Below are 27442 nucleotides of genomic sequence, written 5' to 3'. Positions count from 1 at the left end.
GCCTCCCAAGTAGCTGAGACTACAGGCGCCCGCCACGACGCCCGGCTAGTTTTTTGTATTTTTAGTAGAGACGGGGTTTCACCATGTTAGCCAGGATAGTCTCGATCTCCTGACCTCGTGATCCACCCGCCTTGGCCTCCCAAAGTGCTGGGATTACAGGTTTGAGCCACCGCGCCCGGCTTTTTTTCTTTTTCTGAGACAAAGTCTCACTCTATCACCCAGGCTGGAGTTCAGTGACACAGTCTCAGCTCGCTGCAGCCTCTACCTCCTGGGCACAAGCCATCCTCCCACCTCAGCCTCCTGAGTAGCTGGGACTACCGGCATGTGCCACCACTCCCTCAAAATTTTTTTGTATTTTGTAGCGACAGCGTTTTGCCGTGTCGCCCAGGCTGGTCTCGAACTCCTGAGCTCAAGGCGAGCCACTTACCTTGGTCTTCCACAGTGCTGGGATTATAGTCATGAGCCACCATGTCTGGTCCCGAAGTTTTTTTTTTTTTTAAGAAATTGAAGCTGACTCCATTAGGAGCTGGTTCTGATGAACTTGATGGTCAGAAGGAAATTAGAACAGATAATGTGGCCTAGTTGGTTAAGTGGGTGGACTCTGGAGCCTGCTGTGGCCTGCCGCTCACCAGCTGTGCAACCTCAGGCAAACTGCTTAACCCCTGTTCCTCCATTTCCTCTTCTGTAATGATGCAGATAACATTGCCTGTCTGGTAGCATCACGTGAATATTGGTGAGTTAACCCTTGCTAAAGACTTTGTCATGCTTGGTACCTAAACGCTCATTAACTGATGGCTGTTGTTATGATTATGATTGTGATTATAGTGTTTGGCAAGGATTGGAATCCACCATTCAAGACAGGAACTATCCAGTGTTAGAGGCACAGGCCTTCTGTCTCGTAACCTTTGTCACTCTGTGTTAGGATTTGTTAATTTTATAATGGGTGGGGTTACTGGGCCCCAGATCAGTACAGGGTGGGGGAGTGACTGTCCCGTGGTGGGGAGGCACTCAGCCAGCAGCAGGACTTTGTGACACTCCAGGTCCTATGTAGAAGGCCACTGCAGATGAGTCTCCTGGACTTTTTTTTTTTTTTTGGCTTTGACAGTTGAGTTTGGAGCCTCTGCTTGTGGCGGTGTGCTAAAGCAAAAAGGAATGGAATTTGCAATGAGAGAGCCTTTCAAGTTCAGACTTAGCTTTTAGCTGTGTGAACTTGAACCCCTCATAATCTCTCTGAATCTCAATTTTCTCAATGGTAAAGTTTATCTAATATGTTGGTGGTGAGGTAATCATATTATTATCTCAAATAGGAGATTGTATATGAAAGGGCTTTGGAAAGGCAAATCCCATAATTTGTTTAAATCCACTTTTTCCTCCAAAAAAGATATCTCATAAAAGAATGTGAACTTAATCTGTATGTGTAATTTCTTTCAAGTCCTATCTGATGTTGCTTGTGACTTTCTGAGATTTCCTTTGGCATCTTACCAGTTTGGCTTTAAAAAAAAAAGCAACAAAGAAATTAGACTGAAAGATAGGATGACCAGACCTCAATTACTCAGGCTTGGGGCTCCTAAGACTGGTTCTAGCTTGTCCAGGACCTGTTGGGATATACTTAGCAGAAATGTCTCTCCCACAAAACAGTTGGAACCAAATGCTGGACATTCTGGACTTCTCAGCAGTTCAGTGTAAAAAAGTGAAAGGAACCTTTTTTTTCATCTTCTCAACCTCTCCAGTTCCAATCTCATTATTTGAGTTTTGTGAGTGGTCATGCTTCAGGATAGCAATGTAGAGGGAAATGATTATTTGATTTTTGAAATAAAAATATTTTTGATGTTTTTGAAATAACTCGTTTTAAAGATAAAAAGAAGCAGCCTGATTACATATTTAACAACACTAAGTGTTTTAGAGCCAGTTGTTTATTATACAGATATTTATTGAGCACCTACTATGTTCCAGTTATTGGGTGCTGAGGATACTGTAACTGCCCAATGGGTTCTTGCCCATTGCCCAGATAGAGCTGATTTATCAAGACAGAGGATTTGCGATACAGAAAGTTTAATACACATAGAGCTGACTAAATGGAAGACTTGAGTTTTATTATTACTCAAATCAGCCTCCACGAAAGTTGAAGGCTAGGAGTTCGGCAGGCAGGGGGCTAGGGAACGTCAATGCTGATTGGTTGGGCATGCCATCACCGGGGTATGGAAAATGGTGTGTTGAGTTTGCATGTTGGTGGGGGGCATCTGGTAGTCAGAAATGCACAAGCCTGAAAGGACATCGTGAAAGGCCAGTCTTAGGTTCTACAATAGGGGTGTTATTTACAGGAGTAACTGGGGAAGTTGCAAATATTGTGAGCTCTGGAATAATGGCTGGTAATCATTTAACTATACCTACATCTTAGCAGAATTCAGGCCCCTCTCGTCCTCCTAACCTGGTGGCCTTTCATTAGTTTTTCAAAGACAGTTTAGTTTTGGAAAGTGCTACCATCATTTAAACTATACACTAAAATTTCTCCCAAAGTTAGCTTTGCTGATGCCCAGGAATGATCAAGGACAGTTTGGAGATTAAAGGCAAGATGGAGTTGCTTAGGCCAGATCTCTTTCACTGTCATAATTTTCTCACTGTTAAAATTTTTGCAATATCACAGCACAGAAGGCAGACAAAATCCTGTCCTCATGCTCCTTACTGCTGAGTAGGCCTTTCAACATTAAACAAACTAACCCACCAAGGAGGTTTGGAAACATAAAGTGACCAGTGCCATGAGGAAGAACCAAGTATATTAAAAGGATGACTGGGAGTGGTGGCTCATGCCTGTAATATCGGCACTTGGGAGGCCTAGGCAGGTGGATCACCTGAGGTCAGGAGTTTGAGACCAGCCTGGCCAACATGGTGGAAAAACCCCATCTCTTCTAAAAATGTAAAAAATTAGCTGGGCATGGTGGCGTAGCCTGTAATGCCAGCTACTCAGGAGGCTGAGACAGGAGAATCGCTTGAACCCGGGAGGTGGAGGTTGCAGTGAGCTGAGATTGCGCCACTGCACTCCAGCCTGGCAACAAGAATGAAACTCAGTCTCAAAAAAAAAAAAAAAAAAAAAAAAAGACTGTGCGGGTATAGCTTAGATTGGACGTTGAGGGAAGGCCTCTTTGAGAAGAAGGGTTGTTTACACAGACACCTGGAAGATGAGAAGTTAATCAGGCCGAGGTAAAAGCAGGTGTGAAAGTCCTGAGACCCTGTAGCTGGAGCCCAGTGGGGAAGAGGCATGATGCGGCTGGGGAGGGAGGCACTGGCTTTAGCGGCCTTGTTAAAGATTTTGGATTTCGTCCTAAGGGGACTGCTCTTTGAAACTGCTAGATTTAGCCATGATAAGTGAGTTCCATCAGGCATTATTCTCCTTGATTCAGGTTACTCTCCTTGGAGTTAGAGTTTGCCCGTCAAGAACCCTTGCCAATCCCAAATAAAGTGATGCTTAGGGCCATTTAAAAAATAAGCCAACGTTGTCCTTTAGTAACAGTGAAATGTATATGAGGATGCACCAGATCAATCTTCTCAGGACAATAGGTCAGAAAATGGAGGATTTTTTTTTTTTTTTTTTTTTTGCACGCACTGGATGACTCAGAAGCTAACTCTCCATTGTTCACTGAAATGAGAGCGGCCTGTGCTTGCCTGGATAAAAAGTCCTGTCCCGCCGGGCGCGGTGGCTCAAGCCTGTAATCCCAGCACTTTGGGAGGCCGAGACGGGCGGATCACGAAGTCAGGGGATCGAGACCATCCTGGCTAACCCGGTGAAACCCCGTCTCTACTAAAAATACAAAAAACTAGCCGGGCGAGGTGGCGGGCGCCTGTAGTCCCAACTACTCGGGAGGCTGAGGCAGGAGAATGGCGTGAACCCGGGAGGCGGAGCTTGCAGTGAGCTGAGATCCGGCCACTGCACTCCAGCCTGGGCGGCAGAGCGAGACTCCGTCTCAAAAAAAAAAAAAAAAAAAAAAAAAAAAAAAAGTCCTGTCCCAGTGGCTGGATGAGGGGAAGATCTCAACCTTGAATCAAGAGGCTGCTTTCATTTCCTAAAACCCAGATCTCTGGTAAACAAATGATGGGAAAGCCAGAAAGGAAGGTTAGGAGGTCAGGATCTCGGTACTGGTTTCCATATCCTGCCACATTCCAGGAGAGTTTTGCCTGATAAAGTCATAGAATGTGCGGGCCAGAAGGGACCTCAAGGATCAGCTTGTCTTGTCCTCATTTTATGGGGTCAGGGTGCTGATGGGGAATGCACCATAATAGCGGCACCACACTAGCTGCGCTGAGGGCTAATTGGAAACTGTAGCTGCTAAAAACTGCATCAGATACTGAGGTTTAGGGCCTAACTTGTGTGTCCTGGTTTGGTGCCTTGAAGAACCTGTTACCTGTGGTTCAGCCATAAGGAGACACCCAGGTGTTCATAAGATCTTTCTCAACTGGATCCCGAGAGTCAAGGGCCTTCTCCAAAGGGTGGCCAGAGCCCTGTGGGCACTGGGAGCCTGGGGTGTTACTGCCACCCTGCTCCTGCGGGCTTGGAATTCCCATCCAGGAAGGTCTTGTAATGTGGAAAAAAAAAGTTGTGGACTTACCCTGGGATGATGACAGTAATATTTTTAGTATACCTTAGTTTAGAAAATCTAACCAAATACCTTGGTTAGAAATAGTACTCCGAGGTGAGTACTATTTCTTTTTTTTTTTTTTTTTTTTTTTTTGAGACGGAGTCTCGCTCTGCCGCCCAGGCTGGAGTGCAGTGGCCGGATCTCAGCTCACTGCAAGCTCCGCCTCCCGGGTTCACGCCATTCTCCTGCCTCAGCCTCCCGAGTAGCTGGGACTACAGGCGCCCGCCACCTCGCCCGGCTAGTTTTTTGTATTTTTAGTAGAGACGGGGTTTCACCATGTTAGCCAGGATGGTCTCGATCTCCTGACCTTGTGATCCGCCCGTCTCGGCCTCCCAAAGTGCTGGGATTACAGGCTTGAGCCACCGCGCCCGGCTTTTTTTTTTTTTTTTTTTAAATTAATTAATTAATTTTTTTTTTTTTTTTTTTTGAGACAGTCTCGCTGTGTCTCCCAGGCTGGAGTGCAGTGGCGTGATCTCGGCTCACTGCAAGCTCTGCCTCCCGGGTTCACGCCATTCTCCCGCCTCAGCCTCCCAAGTAGCTGAGACTACAGGCGCCCGCCACCACGCCCGGCTAGTTTTTTGTATTTTTAGTAGAGACGGGGTTTCACCATGTTAGCCAGGATAGTCTCGATCTCCTGACCTCGTGATCCACCCGCCTCGGCCTCCCAAAGTGCTGGGATTACAGGCTTGAGCCACCGCGCCCGGCCTAAATTAATTTATTATTATTGTTATACTTTAAGTTCTAGGGTACATGTGCATAACGTGCAGGTTTGTTACATATGTATACTTGTGCGATGTTGCTGTGCTGCACCCATCAACTCGTCAGCACCCATCAACTCGTCATTTACATCAGGTATAACTCCCAATGCAATCCCTCCCCCCTCCCCCCTCCCCATGATAGGCCCTGGTGTGTGATGTCCCCCTTCCCGAGTCCAGGTGATCTCATTGTTCAGTTCCCACCTATGAGTGAGAACATGCGGTGTTTGGTTTTCTGTTCTTGTGATAGTTTGCTAAGAATGATGGTTTCCAGCTGCATCCATGTCCCTACAAAGGACACAAACTCATCCTTTTTTATGGCTGCATAGTATTCCATGGTGTATATGTGCCACATTTTCTTAATCCAGTCTGTCACTGATGGACATTTGGGTTGATTCCAAGTCTTTGCTATTGTGAATAGTGCCGTAATAAACATACGTGTGCATGTGTCTTTATAGCAGCATGATTTATAATCCTTTGGGTATATACCCAGTAATGGGATGGCTGGGTCATATGGTACATCTAGTTCTAGATCCTTGAGGAATCGCCATACGGTTTTCCATAATGGTTGAACTAGTTTACAATCCCACCAACAGTGTAGAAGTGTTCCTATTTCTCCACATCCTCTCCAGCACCTGTTGCTTCCTGACTTTTTAATGATTGCCATTCTAACTGGTGTGAGATGGTATCTCATTGTGGTTTTGATTTGCATTTGTCTGATGGCCAGTGATGATGAGCATTTTTTCATGTATCTGTTGGCTGTATGAATGTCTTCTTATGAGAAATGTCTGTTCATATCCTTTGCCCACTTTTTGATGGGGTTGTTTGTTTTTTTCTTGTAAATTTGATTGAGTTCTTTGTAGGTTCTGGATATTAGCCCTTTGTCAGATGAGTAGATTGCAAAAATTTTCTCCTATTCTGTAGGTTGCCTGTTCACTCTGATGGTAGTTTCTTTTGCTGTGCAGAAGCTCTTTAGTTTAATGAGATCCCATTTGTGAATTTTGGCTTTTGCTGCCGTTGCTTTTGGTGTTTTAGACATGAAGTCTTTGCCCATGCCTATGTCCTGAATGGTACTACCTAGGTTTTCCTCTAGGGTTTTTATGGTATTAGGTCTAACATTTAAGTCTCTAATCCATCTTGAATTAATTTTCGTATAAGGAGTAAGGAAAGGATCCAGTCTCAGCTTTCTACTTATGACTAGCCAATTTTCCCAGCACCATTTATTAAATAGGGAATCCTTTCCCCATTTCTTGTTTCTCTCAGGTTTGTCAAAGATCAGATGGCTGTAGATGTGTGGTATTATTTCTGAGGCCTCTGTTCTGTTCCATTGGTCTGTGAGTACTATTTCAAAATGAGTTTGGATCTTGTTCATTTTAATAGCATCTATATTCACTTGAAAAATAGTTGTCCATCAGTGTAGGAGATGTGATATGTATTGAGTCCACATGTATTGCTCTGTAGGCAGGTGAATTTAAGGACCTATTGCAGTAATTGATTGGCTTCCCCCAAGCATCAGTGATCTGTCAGTTTGGAACCACTGGTTTTAGAAGCATCAGTCTGCAGAAAACCAGCTGCCTATATGGAATGACCCTGGTCATTTTGGGAGATTAAACCAGTATAAACCTATACTACCATACTTTAGGATATCCTTGATTGCTTTTAACAATTTTTTATTTTTTTAATTTTTATTTTATTATTATTTTTTGAGACAAAATCTCACTCTGTTGCCCATGCTGGAGTACAGAGGTGTGATCTTGGCTCACTGCAACTTCCACCTTCCGGGTTCAAGCGATCCTCCTGCCTCAGCCTCCTGAGTAGCTGAGATCACACCTGGCTAATTTTTTTGTATTTTTGGTAGAGACAGGGTTTCACCATGTTGGCCAGGCTGGTCTTGAGCTCCCGACCTCAGGTGATCCGCCTGCCTTGGCCTCCCAAAGTGCTGGGGATTACAGGTGTGAGCCACCATGCCTGGCCAATAATTTTTTAAATTAAAAAGTAATTCAATATTATTGTAAAAAACATTGCAAAACTGTATAACTGTGAACAATTTAGTGTGCAGTGTTTCTACTTTCTTTTGTATATATAACATTAAGATTTTTAAAGAAACGGTGTTATAGTATATAATGTTCTCTAAATTGTGGTTTTTTAAAAATGTAATTGTTAACTAATTTTAAGGAAGCAAACATGGTTCAGTGGGAAGGACATCAGATCTGTTCAGGGTTTGTGTCCTGGCTCAGTAATACACTAATCGGAGGACTAGTAATATAATAATATACTAGTTGGGTGATCCTGGGTAAGCCATAGGTCTTTCTAAGCCTCAGTTCCTTGTCTCGGAAATGGGGACTGCTATTTGTCCTCCTTTCTCACGAGGTTGCTATAAGGATACAATGAGATCACATTAGAAAAGCACTCTTTGTCAATGATAACATAATATAAATGATTGTTATTATTTAAGCTTATGATTTCAGCCCTCTTTTGTTTTTCAGGGCTTTGCTCCATATCAGTGAATAGTTGGTGATAACTTAGTGGTTTGGAGACAAATAGTAACTAGCCTGCTCTCCCCTTTTTTCTAGGTCACTCCTGGAAGCAAGGCGGCTCTAGCTAATTTATGTATCGGAGATGTAATCACAGCCATTGATGGGGAAAGTACTAGCAATATGACGCACTTGGAAGCTCAGAACAGAATCAAAGGCTGCACAGACAACATGACTCTCACTGTCGCCAGGTGAAGCCTATGGAAACGTTTTGTTCATTTCTGATTGAGTAGAAGCTGTTTGTGGGCAGGGACTGTTTTTCCTATCTCAGAATCCCCCAGACCTTCTAGCTCAGTGCTGTGTATATACTATAGGCATGCCAAAAGATCTGTGGAATTTGAACTTCAGATTGTTTATTTCCCCTCTTTTTTTTTTTTTTTTTGAGACGGATTCTTACTCTGTTGCCCAGGCTGGAGTGCAGTGGTGCAATCTCGGCTCACTGCAACCTCTGCCTCCCGGGTTCAAGTGATTCTCCTGCCTTAGCCTCCCGAGTAGCTGGGATTATGGAGTTGCACCACCACAGCCAGCTAATTTTTGTATTTTTTGTAGAGATGGAGTTTCACCATGTTGGCCAGGCTGGCCTCAAACTCCTGACCTCAGGTGATCCACCTGACTTGGCCTCCCAAAGTGCTAGAATTACAGGTGTGAGCCACCATGCCCAGCCCACCTCTAATTTTCACAGTGCTTCTTATGATGTGGGCTTCTTTCAGTAAGATATCTGCATTTTCATTTGATTCAACTTAACTAACCAAAATTTTGAGTAAGTAAAATGTCCTGGCCAGGTGCGGTGGCTCTGCCTGTAATTCCAGCACTTTGGGAGGCCAAGGCAGGCAGATCACTTGAGGTTTGGAGTTTGAGACCAGCCTGGTCAACACGGTGAAACCGTATCTCCACTAAAAATTAGAAAATTAGCAGGGCGTGGTGGCAGGCGCCTGTAGTTCCAGCTACTTGGGTGGCTGAGGCAGGAGAATCACTTGAACCCAGGAGGCGGAGGTTGCAGTGAGCCGAGATGGCACCACTGCACTCCAGCCTGGGCAACAGAGCGAAACTCTGTCTCAAGAAAAAAAAAAATGTCCTTAGGATGCTGCTCCTACTGCACTGTACTGAGCAGTGAGCAGTGGGTACCATGCCAGGAGATTTCTATAACAGAGAAAAGCTTCAACACATTAGCAGCAGAGTGCTGAGTGTAACTTTAAGTACACGACAAGCAGGGAGTGCTGGGGATAAAAGGATGAGTGAGGACAGTACCTCGGGAGCTGTAATTAGGGTAGAATTTCCATTCTTCTTTCATTTAGCCTTGGAACATGCCCTGCAAAGGCAGGATTTCAGAAGTGATTTGGTTCAACCCTCAGTGGCTCCCTATTTTCTACTGCATCAGATTCAGATGTTTCATTCTGATCATCTGTTATTTCACTAACCTTAGCTGCCATAGCTCTTTGTCATGAACCCTTTGCTTACATTCTCATCTGTGAAGTATGTTTTTTGCTTTTTTTTTTTTTTTTTTTTGCCTTGTGGCACAGGACTGGTATCTCAAAATATTTTGTACATTTCAGAGACCTACCCCATGAAAGGTACACCGTGTTATTACTACCCCCTCCAAAGCACATCTGCCCTTCATTCTCATCTCCGTTTCTATCTTAGTCCAAATCTTCTCCTTCAAGCCTGAGTTCAGGATATTCTTTCATTGATTGATTAACTGATTTTTAAATTTATTTGCTGACATGTTAAACAGGGACATCTTGCATATATCTGGCACAGACATTGTGACAAATATAAAGTTAAGTATGGCCAGGTGTGGTGGCTCATGCCTGTAATCCCAGCACTTTGGGAGGCCAAGGCGAGTGGATCACCTGAGGTCAGGAGTTCAAGACCAGCCTGACCAACATGGTGAAACCCTGTTTCTACAAAAATACAAAAAAATTAGCCAGGGATGATGGCAGGTGTCTATAATCCCAGCTACTCGGGAGGCTGAGGTGGGAGAATTGCTTGAGCCTGGGAGGTGCAGTTAGTTGAGATCATGCCATTCATTGCACTCCAGCCTGGGCGACAGAGCGAGACTCTGTCTCAAAAAATAAATAAATAAATAAATAAATTAATTAATAAATAAAATAAAATAAGTAAAGATAAGTATAAATATTTTCTACCTGCAAGAGAGGAAACAACTACACTAATGAAAACTGAGACTAAAGTAAAATCATTGCTCTGTGATTGGTACAAAGAAAATTGTCTATAAGCACAAAAGAGGGGCATTCTTCTCTCTCTCTTTTTTTTTTTTTTTTTTTTTTTTCTTTTTTGAGATGGAGTCGCTCTGTCACTCAGGCTGAAGTGCAGTAGCACTCTCTGGGCTCACTGCAACCTCTGCCTCCTGGGTTTAAGCGATTCTCCTGCTTCAGCCTCCCGAGTAGCTGGGATTACAGGCTAATGCCACCACACCCGGCTAATTTTTGTATTTTTAGTGGAGATGGGGTTTCACCATGTTGGCCGGGCTGATGTCGAACTCCAGACCTCAAGTGATTCACCCACCTTGGCCTCTCAAAGTGTTGGGAGGCATCAGCTATGAATGTTATCAGATGGGGGTGTTTAAAAGATCAACCAGGTGGCAAATGGAAGGTAGGGCTGATGGGAGGGTGCTAGTTCAGAGTCTGGTGCAGGAAAGAGGGGGCATTTTTCCAGTTTGTCTTTGGTATGTATTATTTATTTTGCATGAGTGAAACAGCAGCTTTGTTAATCTGTTGTAGATCTGAACATAAAGTCTGGTCTCCTCTGGTGACGGAGGAAGGGGGGAAGCGTCATCCATACAAGATGAATTTAGCCTCTGAACCCCAGGTAAGTTCTTGCTCACCACTGCCACTACTCTCACCACCCAGCAGTTTGCCATTTCTGACACTGCTCAGCACATTCCTGTTTTTCCTGCCCTGGAGACCTGAGGATGAGACCGCAGGGAGAGCCCTGCACTGTCACTGCTGGTATCTGGCTCTTGTTCAGTTCTTCCCGTAAGGGAACTGCAGGAGGAAACGGCTGGAAAATCCCAGGGCAGTGACGCTGTGTCCTCGGCTGGAAGCAGGGGGTCGGAAGGCGATAAGGGAAGCCGGTGGAAGCCTTCCTGCGTGGGAAGGGTTGGCAGGATCACAGTGAAGTCAAGGAGCTATTCAGCTCGTTATGGATTTTAGCAACAAATGAATCATGACAGAGATGGAAATAAGTTTAGGTCTGGAGGCCTAGAGCCTGGAAGAAATCGGGGGATATGTAATAGGAAGCCCTGCTTCTCCCCACCTTATGCCCCTGTTATGTTTCTGTGAGCCATGGAGTGGAAATCTCTATTTTTGTTACAGTGAAACTTCTAGTGAGACTTTAAAATTACTAAAACAAAGTGGCAATTAATATAAAAAAAGCAGTATGTAGTACACAATTTGTCACCCAGACAGAATTTCTCAGGACAGTAGACTGCCCTAAGATCCCATATTTGTGAATACATCTCTCAGAAGTTAGATTATAGATGATTTTATTTCTTTCTGCCTTATGTGTGTCTTCTACACATCTGCATGCATGGGTATTGTTTTTGAAATAAGAGACAAACTTAGAGATGTTTAGAACATCTTTTGTAAAATTCCTCACACCCAACATGCTACTTGTCATAAAGTATGTGTCTGTTGGATACATTAATGAATTAGTAATGATAAACTAGTATGTTGATAATGCCTTTTGAAAATTTTAGACTGGTTTGTGATGGTTATGCATTTGACCCAAGTTGAAGATTTGAAATTTAATTTATTTTTTGAAATTGGGGATACTATTTAGTGTTTATGGTGAATTAAGATATAATTAAAATACAATATACAGCTAGCTATCTTATATACATAAAACAGAAACTTGTATGACGTTGAACTCACTTGGTATATTAGTGTGCGTTAATTGGGTGGTTCGATATAAGTCATATTTTCTCAAATAGAATCCATTAAAATTTCAAAAATGAAGTCACACAAATTTTTTGCCATTTTAAGATAGTAAAAATAATGATTAAAAATCCCAAGAGTCATTTTAAGGATCATTTTGCATCATTTCAAAACTGACGTGAACATATTCTTCTCTACAACTCCTCTCAGAAAAGTTTGTAAAATGGCACTTGGTCTATACACTGGCCGTTGTGCAAACTAATTTAAAACATGCCACAGTTAGTTTCAGTTTCCTTGGGAGTTTTCAGCTACTTCATTAAATTTACCATAAACGTTAAATTTTAACTGTTAAATTTTAATTTTTACGTATTTTATAACACACAAGGAATGATTTCGTTTTAACTTGGTCTATCTGAAATCCTCATTTTCATGTAAATAAGGTAATTATGTAAATTTCAGTTATAGTTTTCATTTGTAGTATATTTGAATTTTCATTTTAAATCTATAAACTAGTTACCTGTATTAATCATTTGAAGGTAGTTCTCTTCAGAGTACAAGAATTCTCAAATACTTTCAACCCTAGTATTTTTCTTGTGATTCCAGTAATGCTTTATTACTGTAAGAAAAACTTCCCACCCATCATTTTTCCAAAGTCTTTTACTTTCAGCCATTCTAAAGCAGAGGATAAATGAGTAAGAGCAGAGTTCATCTGTAATAAAAAGATCTGTTGGTTCATGTAATGCCAACCAACACCCCAGCTTATCTGAGGTCAGCATAGTTACACACCTAGTTTGTATTTCCTCATTATTGAGTTTCCTTGGAGACTGATAAATACAAAGCCCAAACAATTACGTCATCCCTTCTAAAAGGCAAGCCCTGAATCTGCCTGCTTTCTGGAAAGACCAGTCAGTATTCAGATGAGGGTAGAGATATTCCTTTTATGTACAAACCAGATGCATTCTTGAAAGATTCTTTATAAAGTGAAATCATCCGAATTTTCAACCTGAATTTTCCATTGACTTCCATTCTAATTGGAAATGTGTATCTGGGGAGGGAGAAAGGAATAGACCCTGGATGAATATGTGCCACGAGCCAGGCACTGTACTTGACACTCTGGGAACTCATACAAATCCTTGTGAAGAAGGCTTTTTCTTCTACATTTTAAAGATGAAAAATGGGCTCAGAGGGGTATTCCTTGCTCATGGCCAAACAGGAAATTGCAGGGAAAAATTGAGCCAAGGCAGAAAAATAAAGACCCTTCCCTGGGGCTCTGCATCCTCTGCTGCTCCTAGGAATTGGCGTGGGGATGGAGAGAAGAAGAAAGCATGACCATCCTGGCTGCGACATATGTAGGCAAGGGTCCCCGGCCACCAATCTGTAAATCTCCTGTCTTCATGACCATAGCCTTTAATTACTATATATGATTTCTTTGGGTAGCTGTGCCAAAAAATTTACTTAACTACTCTTTGATAACTGCTGAAATTTTGTGGTGGTGTTTTTTATTTTTTATTATTTATTTTTATTTTTTCTGAGACAGAGTTGCTCTGTCGCCCAGGCTGGAATGCAGTGGCGCAGTCTCGGCTCACTGCAACCTCCGCCTCCTGAGTTCAAGTGATTTTCTTGCCTCAGCCTCCAAGTAGCTGGGATTACAGGCAGGTGCCACCACGCCTAGCTAATTTTTGTATTTTAGTAGAAACGAGGTTTCACCATTTTGCCCAGAGTGGCCTTGAATTCCTGACCTCAGGTGATCCTCTTGCATTGGCTTCCCAAAGTGCTGCAGTTACAGGAATGAGCCACTGTGCCTGGCCTGTTTTGTGTTTTTAGAGATGAGTCTTGCTCTGTCACCCAGGCTGATGTGCAGTGGCACGATATGGCACACTGCAGCCTCCATCTCCTGGGCTTACACTATCCTCCTTCCTCAGCCCTCTCAAGTAGCTGGGTCTGTAGGCATGCACCATCATGCCTGTCTAACTTTTTTTTTTTTAGGACTGGGGTCTTACTATGTTGCCCAGACTGGTTTCGAACTCCTGGGCTCAAGCAATCCTCCTGCTTTGGACTCCCAAAGTGTTGGGATTACAGGCATGAGCCACTGCACCCAGCCAAAAGAGAAATCTTTTTTTTTTTTTTTTGAGACAGAGTTCTACTCTTGTTGCCTAGGCTGGAGTGCAATGGTGCAATCTCGGCTCACCTCAACCTCCGCCTCCCGGGTTCAAGAGATTCTCCTGCCTCAGTAGGAGAGTAGCTGGGATTACAGATATGCGCCATCACGCTTGGCTAAATATTGTATTTTTAGTAGAGATGAGGTTTCTCCATATTGGTCAGGCTGGTCTTGAACTCCCGACCTCAGGTGATCTACCCACCTCGGCCTCCCAAAGTGCTGGGATTACAGGTGTAAGCCACCGCGCTTGGCCAAAAAGAGAAATCTTAAACATAAAAATATTTTCATATAAAATATTTTCATAAAAAAAATTTCATAAAAATATTTTCAATTTGTTTTATTTTATTTTAAATTAGGTACTCAATAAACCTGTTTTCATATTTTTTTTTTTAAGAAAGCATAAAATACTTAAAGATTTAACAAAAAAGGAGAGAAAAAAAGGAAGTGCAACAGACGACAGAAACTCTTTTGGGGGCAGCTGTTCTGGGCCTCCATGTTTTAAGAAAGAGATTAGAGTTCAGGAAGATTTTTCTGGAAAACACAGACAGTAAGACACATTTTGAGTTCAGCAGGCTGCACAGAGCATGCATCACCTAGAAGCCATGGGTTGATCCAGACACCCATATAGAAAAGACCCTGCTAACTGGGCTATCAGAAAAACTGTGATGCTGGCAGGGGGGAAAGAAAAAGTAGAAAAGTTGTAGTTTTGGAAAACAGGAATGTTCATTTCAAAAGTGGTTTTGGGGGTTTGTAAAGGAGCTCTGAGATGTTGTAGCTGTAGTAATTATTCACCTGACTCCTAGCAAGTCTAGGGTGGGGGTGGAGGGAACTTTCTCAAATTACAGAAAGGGGAATGAGAATACAAGGAACTCAAAGTCCTCTTCTGCAGCTCTGCTGGGTACCGCCCCTGTAACAGGTATCCCCTGACCTTCTATCTGATTAGCCTTGTCTTTCTCCCAGAAGAAACAATAGATAGATCCTTAATTCCCTTTACCCTTGTTCTGCAGGAGACTGAGGCCATCTCTGCCTAGTCAGCAGCTGCTTCCCCTGTGACACCACACCCTCTTATCTTGCTTGTCTAACTTGCTCACTTCTGGAGAATTTATCTCCACCTTTTATCATCTCCTGTTTTGCACTGACCAAAGTGGCTGCATGTTTCTCTCCACCTAGTGCTTTAATCCCTTTGGTATGTGCCCTGAAAGCGTGTTTTAGCTCTGACTTCAATCTTACAGCCCAAAGCATCAAGGGCTGTCTGGCCCGAGGGTGCCCAGAGGGCAGGCTTTGCTGGGCTTCAAGGAAGAATCAAAAGGCAGAGATGATTCAGAGGATGTGAACTCCCAAAGGTGCCCATTGTGGGAAACTTCCCCAGTCATTGCCCGTGTGTCTCAGTGGGTGTATCAGTGCCCCTCAGCTAAAGTTTGGGTTGAACTAGGGCCATCTTAGCAGCTGGAACACCTCTCCCTGGCACTCAGCCTGCACTGCCCATCAAGGGGTTTGCATTGGATGCCCCCCTTGATTTGTCCTCTGATCCCTGCCTGCAGGAGGTCCTGCACATAGGAAGTGCCCACAACCGAAGTGCCATGCCCTTTACCGCCTCGCCTGCCTCCAGCACTACCGCCAGGGTCATCACAAACCAGTACAACAACCCAGCTGGCCTCTACTCTTCTGAAAATATCTCCAACTTCAACAATGCCCTGGAGTCAAAGACTGCTGCCAGCGGGGTGGAAGCGAACAGCAGACCGTAAGTAGTCCTCCTCTGAGCCGGTCCTGGTAGGGGCTTTCACATCAGGCCCAGGGCTGCCCAGGCAGGTGCAAGAGCCACTACTCCAGGGAGAAAAATGACTACATTAGCAGAACACTTCTGTGTTCATTTTCTTCATCTACACAAAGAGGGCAATACCTCCTGCTTTATAGGGTGTCTGTAAAAGTAAGAATTAACATGTAAAATGCCCAGCATCGTGTCAAGCACAAACAAATCAGTGAATCCTCCAGAACTGTTTTTATTTGTGTTTTGATTTCTGTGATCATCATCTTCTAATTGAACACAGTCCTTCCTTGACAGGCCTGCTGCTTCCCGAGAAATTCTTCAGTATTATTAGCCGGGGAGTGTTTGAGAGAATCTAGAGTAGCCTGTGCTTGTGTTCACCATCTGAACTAAGGGAGAAATACTTCATGGTGCACAGTTTTGGTGAAGCAGTATTTGCTTTTTCCCCAGAGTGGACCAGAAGTCATAAAAGAAGAGAGGTCCCTGAGGATATAAATGCTTGTCCTTAAGAATAGGTTCTGATCTGGGGACAGAGGCAGGCTTAACTGGGGGAGAGGTAGGGCTGCAGGTGGAAAGGGGAGAAGTATCTGAGGAAGTGCCTTGCTGGGGACTGGGGAGGTATGTCCTCTTCTGTCACAGATCATTTGGCTGCAGCTGCCTTTGAGTCTTTTTTTTTTTTTTTTTTTTTGAGACAAAGTTTTGCCCTGTCACTCAGGCTAGAGTACAGTGGTTTGATCACGGCTCACTGCAGCCTCAACCTCCTGGGTTCAAGTGATCCTCCTGCCTCAGCCTCCTGAGTATCTGGTACTACAGGTGTGTGCCACCACACTTGGCTAAGTTTTAATTTTTGTGTTTTGTAGAGATTGGGGTCTCACTGTGTTGCCCAGGCTGGTCTCGAACTCCTGGGCTCAAGTGATCCTCCCACCTCAGACTCCCAAAGTTCCGGGATTACAGGCATGAGCCACCAAGCCCTTTGAGTCTTTATTGGAGTCTCCTGGATCTTCCCAGCAGAGGGGCCCAGTCTGCTCCATCTCAGACTCTTTGAGGATGAATCCAGAAACACTGGGAATCCCAGCAAAGGGACTGGGTTTGAGGATGGGTTAGAGATGGGGCCAATTCTCCGTAGGTGTAAAGGAGGTGGACTAGGTTAGGAATTTCCCACTCAAATACCCAAAAGTGGCAGGCAGGATGAGGAACTGAGGCAGAGCTCTGAGTAAACAAGGGTGCCGGGTAGGGGTGGGGTTGGGGGTGGCAGCTGGAGCCTGCATTCCTGGTCCAGAGGGGCCGCTGCTCCTTGGCTCCAGCTGCGTGCCACATGCAGGTCTCGTTTCTGCTGATTATTTCCATTAAAACAGAAGTTGGAAAGCCTCTTTTTATCGGAAATCTCCTGATTTTTAAGTATTGGTGACATTTAAATTTTGGTGGAAAACACTGTGTGGTCCAAACTTGCCTGAGCTCTGAGAACCTTTCCCACTTGGAATTCTCAATTTTTGTATTGCCTCTGAAGCCTGCTTTGCCATTCAGTTTCTCCCCAATTCACCTTTAACAAGAACCTGCTCAACTCTTATGGTAATTAAATTGCAAACCAATGGCTTCAAATGCAGGTTGAGAGATGTGAAGATACTAGCGGTTCCAAACTACTTAAATGTTTGGAACACCTCTCAAGGGCTCCTTGGCCATTCCGTGCATATAGTCACCCCTCCCCTCCCCACAGAGACACAGATGTCATTGGAAACCCATGGCATGCGCGTCCCTGTGCCCGACACTGAGAGGACACTAAGATTTCTTTCTTTCTTTTTTTTTTTTTTTGAGACGGAGTTTCACTCTTGTTGCCCAGGCTAGAGTGCAATGGAGCGATTTCGGCTCACCGCAACCTCCACCTCCCCGCAACCTCCACCACCTGGGTTCAAGTGATTCTTCTGTGTTAGCCTCCCAAGTAGCTGGGATTACAGGCATGCGCCACCATGCCCGGATAATTTTGTTTTTTTAGTAGAGATGGGGTTTCTCCATGTCGATCAGGCTGGTCTCAGACTCCCGACCTCAGGTGATCTGCCTGCCTCAGCCTCCCAAAGTGCTGGGCTTACAGGTGTGAGCCACTGTGCCCAGCTGACACTGAGATTTCTTTTAACATTTCTTTGAGTCTAGTAGGGCAGACTTTTTTCTGTGTGACTTTGGCTTTAGAAGATGTTAAAGGTTACTGGCCATTTATCATAGTAACCAAGGCAAAGTCGCCGCCAGTGCTGCTGCTTCCCCAAATTCTGGTTCTTGCAAGGGCTTACTGGCTTGAGATGATGATCCTCTTCCAGGTGACCGTGGGGACATTTGAGACACCTGAGAAAGGTGTCATACTGGGTCCCCAGGCTTTCCACAGACATACCCTGAGGGGAAGCTTCCAAGCAGCTCAGGAGTGGTGGAAACACTAGGGGCTGTGATCCTTGTTTTTAGCTGCTTTGGTGCTGGGGAGGCTGAGAACGTGACCCTCTTTTACTGTCCCAGAGTGGAATGTTCCATGATCCTGGACTTAATAACCCAGGAAATGACACATCCTTAATTGAAAGAGCTGCTATGCATTGGGAGAAATATGTGCCTGGGAAATATTTTTAGTATGGCCTTGGCTATTTTTCCTTCATTAATGTCTTTCTTCTTCTCTTACGTTCCTTGCATGCTCCCTCCCCCGAGTCTGAAACTACCAGGTGGCTGTGTAAGCCTTTCCTTTAGCCCCTGGCCCAGACTCTTCGGCTGCAGTAGTTTCCGAGTATCAAAATTTGTCTCTTTGCAGGTTTTCTCAGCAGAGAGGGTCCCGTTTCTGTTCCATCCCACACTCTTTGAGGATGAACCCAGAAACAGTGGGAAAACCAACAGCCTAAGGCAGAGGAGCTGCCTAACTGGCCATGCTGCTTGTATGGGGGGGCGGGGTGTCAGCTTGCTGGTGTATTTCTAGTGCCTTCCCACAAAGAAAGATTCTCCTGTGAGCTCAGCAGTCACCCGGTAACTTTGCTTGCTCAGTCAGCACAAGTCCCAAGTGCTCGTTCCCTCCCACTGTTTAGTCTGTGAAATTCGCTGAGGTTCCAGAATTGGCTCACTGCATACTTTGCATCTGAGGTCATCATCCATTCTCTGGGGCTTGCCCTGGATTTCTTTGTCCTACACACTTGAAGGTATCATGGTGTGTCTGTGGCTATCTGTCTTGTAGGTCTTTACAGAGCTGTGTCCCAGTCAGATAAGAACAGAGATAGCCTTGCCAACCGGTAAGGCAGGTGCTTCCCTTCCTCTCAGTGCACACAGTGGAGGGGGAGGTCCTCAGTGGCCTTTTTCCTCTAGGTCAGTTCAGCATAATAATCATTTATCGAGTGCCTACTGTGTACCATGTGGGCAAAGAAAATGTCAGTTCAGCAGAAAGCTAGCACCTTTCCGCTGGTCTCTTTTAATTGAGTTGAGGGGACCTGGTCAAAATCAGAAAATTCAGAGCCCAGATTTCATTGTTTATATGACACTGCCTGATACTTCCTAAAGGCTTGGTAGATAGAGGGGCCCGAGCCTTGAATTCCAGCTCTGCCTCTTACTAGCTGTGTGACCTTGGAAAAACCATGTAACATATCTGAAACTCAGTCTCCTGAGATCTAAGGTGGAAATAATACTAACTTCTTCACCACCAGATTGTTGAGACAATGCAACGGGATATGCACAGAACACTCAGCACAGTGCCTGGCCCCTGGTAGGTGCTCAGTAAATGCTAATTATTGCTGACTTTGGTGTCCATGAGTAACTCCATCCCCATCACTTCTGAGAACTGGCGGCTACAGAAGTGTGGAAGCACATAGACAAATGTAATGGAGAAGACTTTGCTGTGGCTTATGGTACACTTCTTTCCTTCCCATTAAATTCAGCCAGCCCACACAGCTCATCAGCTTACTGATGGGGTGATGGTGTTCTCTTCAAGGAATGATTGGAGAGCTCCTATAACCAACATACTAGGCCCTAGATAATAGCTCTTCCAAATTGTGTTGTAAGATGTTGCCCCCAAACACTCATGAGGGAGATTTATAAGCAGCTGCCCTGGAAATAAAGGGATGCATCATTTTCTATTCAAATGATATCACAAGGATGATATTAACCCTGGCTTCTTCAGAGCTGAATCAGAAGTACACCTCTGTGATGAAGGCTGCTTGCCCCTCTAGCTAAACTTGCCTGCCACCCACAGAAAACTGGCTCTGGTGTGTGGACGTTCCTCTCTCTTTTTCTGGTGCCCACAATTACCTCTCTGGTTTCTTATTGCAGGACCAACACGTGTGCCTTTGAAGACCAAAACTTAGGAAGCATACAGGCCAGGCTTCCCTTCTGAAAATGATTACATAGGGTTTCCCAGAATGGTGTTTGTGTGTGAACATTGGGGTAATCAGGCTGGGACATTTCATTTTTTGCGATATGAGATAGGAAAGATTTTTCTGGGTCCTTCTACCTCCTTTACCCCCACCTACATAAAAAAACAAGTATTCCTCTACATTATTTCCAGTTAGCACATAACTTCTACCATTTGGGGAAAATATTTCTTAAAATTAATTAAAATTTTTATTTTGAGATAATTGTAGATTCACTTGCAGTTTTAGGAAATAATACAGAGAGATCCCCTATACCCTTTACCAATTTCCCTCAGTGGTAACATCTTGAAAACACAATAGTAACAAAACCAGGATATTGATATCAATACACTCAAGATACTGAACATTTCCATTTCTGCAAGGGTTTCTCATGATGCTCTTTTATAGCCACACTCACTTCCCTCCTGTCCCCTCACCCTCCTTAACCCCTGGCAACCTACTCATCTACTCTTTATATTTTTATTATTTCAAGAATGTTATATTAATGGAATCATACAGTATGTAACCTGGGATTAGCCTTTTTACTCAGTATGATTGGAGATTTATTTAGGTTTTTGTATCAATAGGTTTATGTATCAATAGTTTGTTCCTTCTGTTCTGTGAGTTTGTCTTTTTTTATTGTGTTAACACATGGAATTTATGATCTTAATCGTTTTTAAATCTATTGTGATGTTTATTGTATGTACATTGTTGTGAAACACATCTCTAGAACTTTTTTATCCTGCAAAACTGAAACTCTATACCCATTAAAAAACAACCTCACTTTTCTCCATCTCTTGAGCCCCTAGCAACCACTGTAATACTTTCTAAGAGTTTGATTACTTTAGATATCTTATATAATTGGAGTCATGCATTTGTCTTTTTTCAATTAGCGTAATATCCTCAAGGTTTTCCCATGTTGTAGTATATGACAGAATTTCCTTTTTTTTTTTAAGGCTGAATAGTATCCCATTTTTTTTTTCGCATTTTCTTTATTCATGTTGATATGGTTTGTCTGTGTCCCCACCCAAATCCCATCTTGAATTCCACGTGTTGTGGGAGGGACGCAGTGTGAGGTAATTGAATCATGGGGTCAAATCTTTCCCATGTTGTTCTCGTGATAGTGAATAAGTCTCACAAGATCTGATGGTTTTAAAAAGAGGAGCTCCCCTGCACAAGCTCTCTCTCTCTCTCTTTGCCTGCTCCATCCATGTAAGATGTGACTTGCTCCTCCTTCCACCATGATTGTGAGGCTGCCCCAGCCATGTGGAACTGTAAGTTCAATTAAACCTCTTTCTTTGTAAATTGCCCAGTCTTGGGTATATCTTTATCTACAGCAAGAAAACTCACTAATACACATGTTTTTATGGATGTTTAGGTTGCGTGCATCTCCTGGCTATTGTGAGTAATGCTGTAATGAATGTGGGTGTGCAAATATCTCTTTGAGATTCTTCTTCATTTCTTTTGTATATAATCAAAAGTGGGATTGCTGAATCATGTGGTAAATTTTTAATTTTTTGAGGAATCTCCATACTGTTTTCATAGTAGCTGTACCATTTTACATTCCCACCATCAATACGCAAGGGCTCCAATTTCTCCACATCCTTACCAACATTTGTTTTATGTCTTTTTGATAGTGGCCATCTTAACAGATGTGAGGTGATATCTCATTTTGGTTTTGATTTGCATTTCTTTAATGATTAGTGATGTTGAATATCTTTTCATATGCTTGTTAATCATTTTTGGCTAAATGTCTATTCAAATCATTTGATCAGTTTTTAATCGAGCTATTTTTTTGTTGTTGTTGAGTTGTAGGATTTTTAAATATATTCTAGATATTAATTCCTTATCATACGTATGTTTTGCAAATATTTTTCCTATTTCGTAAGTTGCCTTTTCACTCTGTTGTTTCCTTTGTGGTGCAGAAGTTTTAAAGTTTTTAGTTCTATTTGTTTATTTTTGCTTTTGTTGCTTGTGTTTTTGTGTCATATTCAAGAAACCATCGCCAAATTCAGTGTTAGGAAGCTTTATTTTTATTTTTTAATAGAGACAGAGTCTCAGGCTGGTCTCGAACTCCTGGGCTCAAGTGATTCTCCTTACCTTGGCGTCCCAAAGTGCTGGGATTACAGGTGTCAGCCACAGCACCTGGCCCCCTATGTTTTCTTTTAGAAGTTTTATATTTATAGTATCTGGTCTTATGTTTAGGTCTTTAATCTATTTTGAATTGTTATTATTATTATTATTGAGACAAAGTCTCATTCTGTTGCCTGGGCTGGAGTACAGTGGCATGATCTTGGCTCACTGCAACCTCTACCTCCTGGGTTCAAGTGTTTCTTCGGTCTCAGCCTCCTGAGTATCTAGAACTATAGGCTTGTGTTGCCACTCTCGGCTAATTTTTTTGTAGTTTTTGGTAGAGATGGAGTTTCACTGTGTTGGCCAGGCTGGTCTCGAATTCCTGACCTCAAGTTATCTCCTGCCTCAGCCTCCCACAGTGCTGGGATTACAGGCATGAGCCACGGTCCCTGGCCAAATTATTTTTTATGTGGTGTTAGGTAAGGGTCCAGCTTTATTCTTTTACATGTGAATATCCAGTTTTCCCAACACCATTGAAGAAATTATTCTTTAACCATTGTATAGCTGTGGCACCCTTGTCGAAGATCATTTGACAGTGTGTCCAAAGGTTTATTCATGGGCTCTCTATTCTATTTCATTGGTCTCTATATCTGTCTTATGCTAGTACCATACTGTTTTGATTACTGTAGCTTTGTAAAATGTTTTGAAATAAGGATGTATGAGGCCTCCATTTTTGCTTTTCCTTCTCAAGGTTGTTTTGACTATTTAGGGTCCTTGGAGATGTTATATAATTTTACAATGGTGTTTTTTTATCTGTAAAAAATGCCATTAGGGTTTTCATAGTGATTGCATTGAAGATGTAGATGCTTTGGGTAGTACAGATATTTTAACAATCTTAAGTCTTCCAGTCCATGAACATGAGATGTCTTTGTTTATTTGTGCATTCTTTGGTTTCTTTCAACAATGTTTTATATTTTTAAACATTTAAAAATGTTTCATAATTTTAAAATGTACTCTATTCAGTGTACAAGTCTTTCACCTCCTTGGTTAAGTTTATTAGGTATTTTGTTCTTTTTGATGATTACACATGAGATTGTTTTCTTAGTTTTCTTTTTGGATTATTCATTGGTAGTGTATAGAAACAACTGTTTTTTGTTTGTTGATTTTGTGTTTTGCAACTGTGAATTCATTTATTAGTTCCAATAGTTTGTGTGTGTGTGTGTGTGTGTGTGTGTGTGTGTGTGTATGTGTGTGTGTGTAGTGGGGGGATCTTTAGAGTTTTCTATGTATTTGATCATCACGTCTTTGAACAGATACAATTTTACTTCTTCCTTCCCAATTTGGATGCCTTTTATTTATTTGTATTGCCTAAGGTCTCTGATTAGGACCTCCAATGCTATGTTGAAAAGAGGTGGTAAAAGTTGGCGTTCTTGCCTTGCTGCTGATCTTAAGAGGAAAAGCTTTTGGTTTTTCATTTTGAGTGAGATGTTAGCTGTGGGCTTTTCATACATGGACTTTATTATGTGGAGGTAATTTCCTTCCATTCCTGTTTTGTTGAGTATTTTTATCATGAAACTTTGTTAAATTTTGTCAAATGCTTTTTCTGCATTCAGATGACTGTAGTTTTTGTCCTTCATTCTGTTAATGTGATGTGTTACATTGATTGATTGTTATATGTTAAAACATCCTTGCATTACAGGAATAAATTCCACTTGGTCATGGTGTTTAATCCTTTTAATATGCTGTTGAATTTGGTTTGCTAGTATTTTGTTGAGTATTTTTGCATCAATATTCATTAGTAATATCAGTCTATAGTTTTTTTTTTTTTGTTTGTGGTATCTTTGTCTGGTTTTGGCATCAGAGTAATACTGGCCTCATAGAATGAGTTTGGAAGCATTCTCTCCTCTTCAGCTTTTTGGAAGAGTTTGAGAAGCATTAGTTTTAATTATTTTAAAATTGTTTGATGGAATTCACGAGTGAAGCCATTTGGTTCTGAGCTTTTCTTTGTTGGAATGTTTTTGATTACTGATTCAACCTCCTTACTAGTTATAGGTCTGTTTAGAAATTTTTAATTTTTTTTTTATGACTCAATCTTGGTAGATTGTGTTTTTGGGAATTTATCCATTTCTTCTAGGTTTTCTAATTTGTTAATATATAATTGTTCATAGTAGTCTCTTACTATCCTTCTGTGGTATCAGCTGTAATGTCTCTTTCATTTCTGATTTATTTATTTATTTACTTACTTACTTAGAGACAGTCTGTCTCTCTTGCCCAGGCTGGAGTGCAGTGTCTCACTGCAACCTCTGCCTCCTGGGTTCAAGTGATCTTCTCACTCCAGCTTCTTGAGTAGCTGAGACTACACAAGTATGTGTCACTATATCTGGTTAATTTTTTTTGTAATTTTTGTAGAGACGGGGTTTCACCATGTTGCCCAGGCTGGTCTCCAACTTCTGAGCTCAAGCAATCCTCCTGCATTGACCTCCCAAAGTACTGGGATTATAGTCGTGAGCCACCGTGCCTGGCATGATAGTATTGTTGAATTTTTCTGTATCCTCTCTGATTTTCTGTCTAGTTGATCTATCAGTTGTTAAGAGAGGGGTGTAGAAGTCTTCAGCTAAAATTGTGAATGTGTCTCTTTTCCTTTCAGTTCTGTCAGTTTTTGCTTTACATATTTTGAAGCTCTGTTGTTTGATGCACGCATATTTAGCATTGCTATAGCTGTTGTTAACTCTTTTGTGATTATATACTGTCCCTTTCCATCTCTGGTAAATTTACTTGTTCAGAGGTATACTTATCAGATATTATTAATAATATAACCACTCCTGTTTTCTTCTGATTAATATTGGCATGATATATTATTCTCTACCCTTTTACTTTTAGCCTGCTTATATATTAATATCGGAAATGAGTTTTATGTTGATAGCATATGTTTGGGTCATGTTTTAAAATGTACTGTTTTGTATCTACCCTGTTGGTTTCTGTCTTTCAGTTGGTTTATTTAGATGATGAACATTAATGCAATGATTGATATGTTAGGGCTTAAGTCTGGTATTTTATTTTTTGTTTTCTGTTTTCCATTTCTCTGTTTTCTTTTGCCTGCTTTCCTGTGGGTTATTTGACATCTTTTTTTTTTTTTTTTTTTTTTTAAGAATAACATTTTTATTTGTAGTGTTTTTTATTCTATGTGTTTGTATAACCTTTTCAGTAGTTATCTGGGTATTACATTGTGTATATATATATATAACTTATCACAGTTTACTGGTATCATCATTTCAGGAGTTCAAAGAAGTATTGAAACTTTGCTTCTCTTTGTGAACCTTTGCCCTCCCCTGCTTACAATATAGTTAAAACAGATCCTTTTATACACTTAGAACCACATCAGACAGTGTTACAATTTTTGCTTTACTTGTCAACAAGAATTAGAATACATTAAGAGGGAAAGCAGTTTTTAAACCCATGTTTTTGCTTATGGGTTCTTTTTTCATTCTCGATATTCCAAGGTTCCTTTTTTTTTTTTTTTTAAAGACAGAGTCTCGCTCTTGTCCCCCAGGCTGGAGTACCGTGGTGCGATCTCCGCTTACTGCCACCTCCACCTCCCGGGTTCAAGTGATTCTCGTGCCTCGGCTCCTTGAGTAGCTGGAATTAACAGGCGTCCGCCTCCACGCCCAGCTAATTTTTGTATTTTTAGTAGAGACAGGTTTTTGCCATGTTGTCCAGGCTGGTCTTCAACTCCTCACCTCAGGTGAGCCACCGTGCCTGGCTGGTTCCTTCTTCTCTTTTTTTTTTGTCTATTTAGATAACTTCCTTTAAACATTGTTAGGGTAGCTTTGCTAGAGATAAATGCTCTCAGTTTCCCTGTATCTGAGAATGTCTTGATTTCTTCTTCATTCTTGAAGGATATTTCCACTGTATACAAAATGCTAAGCTGGCAGTTTTTTTTCTTTCAGCAGCTGAAAACATTGTGCTATTTCCTTCTTTTCTTTTTGGATTCTGATAAGAAATCTGCTGTCCTTTGAATTGGTTTTCCCCTCTAGATATGGTGTCATTTTTCTCTTACTGCTTTGAAAATTCTTTCTTTGTTGTAGTTTTCAGAAATTTACTATGCTGTGTTTTGGTGTAGATTTTTTTAGGTTTATCCTGTTTCCTGTTCACTTCACTTATTTATGTCTTTTGCCAAATTTAGGACACCTTCAGACATGATTTCTTCTAATACTTTTCTAGTCCCACCTTTTTTCTCTTCTTCCAAGACTCCATTGACATGAATTTTTGATCTTTTATATATTCCCATAAGTTTGTGAGGCTCTTCATTTCTTTCTTTTCCTCCCCATTCTATTTTTCTATGTTCCTGAAATTGTATAATTTCTAATATTCTACCTTCCAGTTCACTGATTCTTTCCTTCGTCTTCTTCATGCTGCTGCTGAGTGTATCCACTGTGGTTTTATTTCAGTTATTTTGTCAGTTCTAGAATTTCCATTTCATTCTTTATATCTTCTGTTTATTGAGACTTCACTTTTTTTGTTTCAAGTGTGCTCATAATTGTTCATTGAAACATTTTTATGATGACTGTGTTACCATCTTTGTTAGATAATCCCAACATCTCTGTCATCTTGGTGTTGGCATCTCTTTATTGTCTTATTTACAGTTTGATATCTTCCTGATTCTTCTGAGAGATGTGATTTTTCAACTGACTCTTGAACATTCTTGTTATTATGTTATTAGATTCTGGATCTCATTAAAACCTTCTGTTTTCACTGGCTTCCTCTCAGATAGGGGGTTGGGGATGTTGCCTCATTACTGACAGGTGGGGGTAGAAAGTCTCATTTCCCCACTCTGCCTATGTCACACCTGAGGTCATTGGGGCCACTCATTACTCCTGGATGGGGTGGGAGTTCTGGCTCTGCACATGGCCTCCACTGACACCTTATGGGTGAGTGGTAGCCTAGACACTGCTGAGCAGTGGTGAGAGTCCTGATTCCTAGGTTTTCTTCATTACAGCTGGGTAAGGATGAAATATGGACTCCCTATTGGGCTTTCTCTGAGCCTATCCCAGTGAGGTAGTTGGGGAACCACATCATAGCCTGGTGAGACTGGAAGTCTGGACTCCCCACTTGGCCTTTTCTGGCATTTGGCTGGAGAATAGTGGTTGTTGTTTCAACGTGTTGTGTTTTGCTGGGCTGCCCCTCTCTGGCCATTTGGTCAGAGACAGCAGGCTCCTCTTGAGACTTCTGTCTGTGCCCATTGCCCTTTCCAGGTTGCTGCCCTCAGCTCCATGTC

The 27442-nt window shown here is 42.2% G+C and overlaps 1 protein-coding gene across 2 annotated transcripts in view; it reads left to right on the top strand.

Moving 5' to 3' along the window:
* Nucleotides 1–27442, top strand: part of PDLIM1 (PDZ and LIM domain 1) — a 56757-nt gene that overhangs the window by 14526 nt on the left and 14789 nt on the right. For both annotated transcript variants that reach the window (XR_012417992.1, XM_005566017.4), the window contains exons 2-4: nt 7960–8111; nt 10659–10746; nt 15513–15712. Coding sequence is in view for 1 of the 2 variants with exons in the window: in XM_005566017.4 (XP_005566074.2) it covers nt 7960–8111; nt 10659–10746; nt 15513–15712 (440 nt within the window). In the remaining variant the exon portion in view is untranslated. The remainder of the gene's footprint in view (nt 1–7959; nt 8112–10658; nt 10747–15512; nt 15713–27442) is intronic.

The sequence above is a fragment of the Macaca fascicularis genome, chromosome 9, assembly GCF_037993035.2.
Source record: "Macaca fascicularis isolate 582-1 chromosome 9, T2T-MFA8v1.1".
In the NCBI taxonomy this organism is placed as follows: Eukaryota; Metazoa; Chordata; class Mammalia; order Primates; family Cercopithecidae; genus Macaca; species Macaca fascicularis.
The sequence above is the reverse complement of the archived record's forward strand: the minus strand, read 5'-3'. Positions and strand labels throughout refer to the sequence as shown.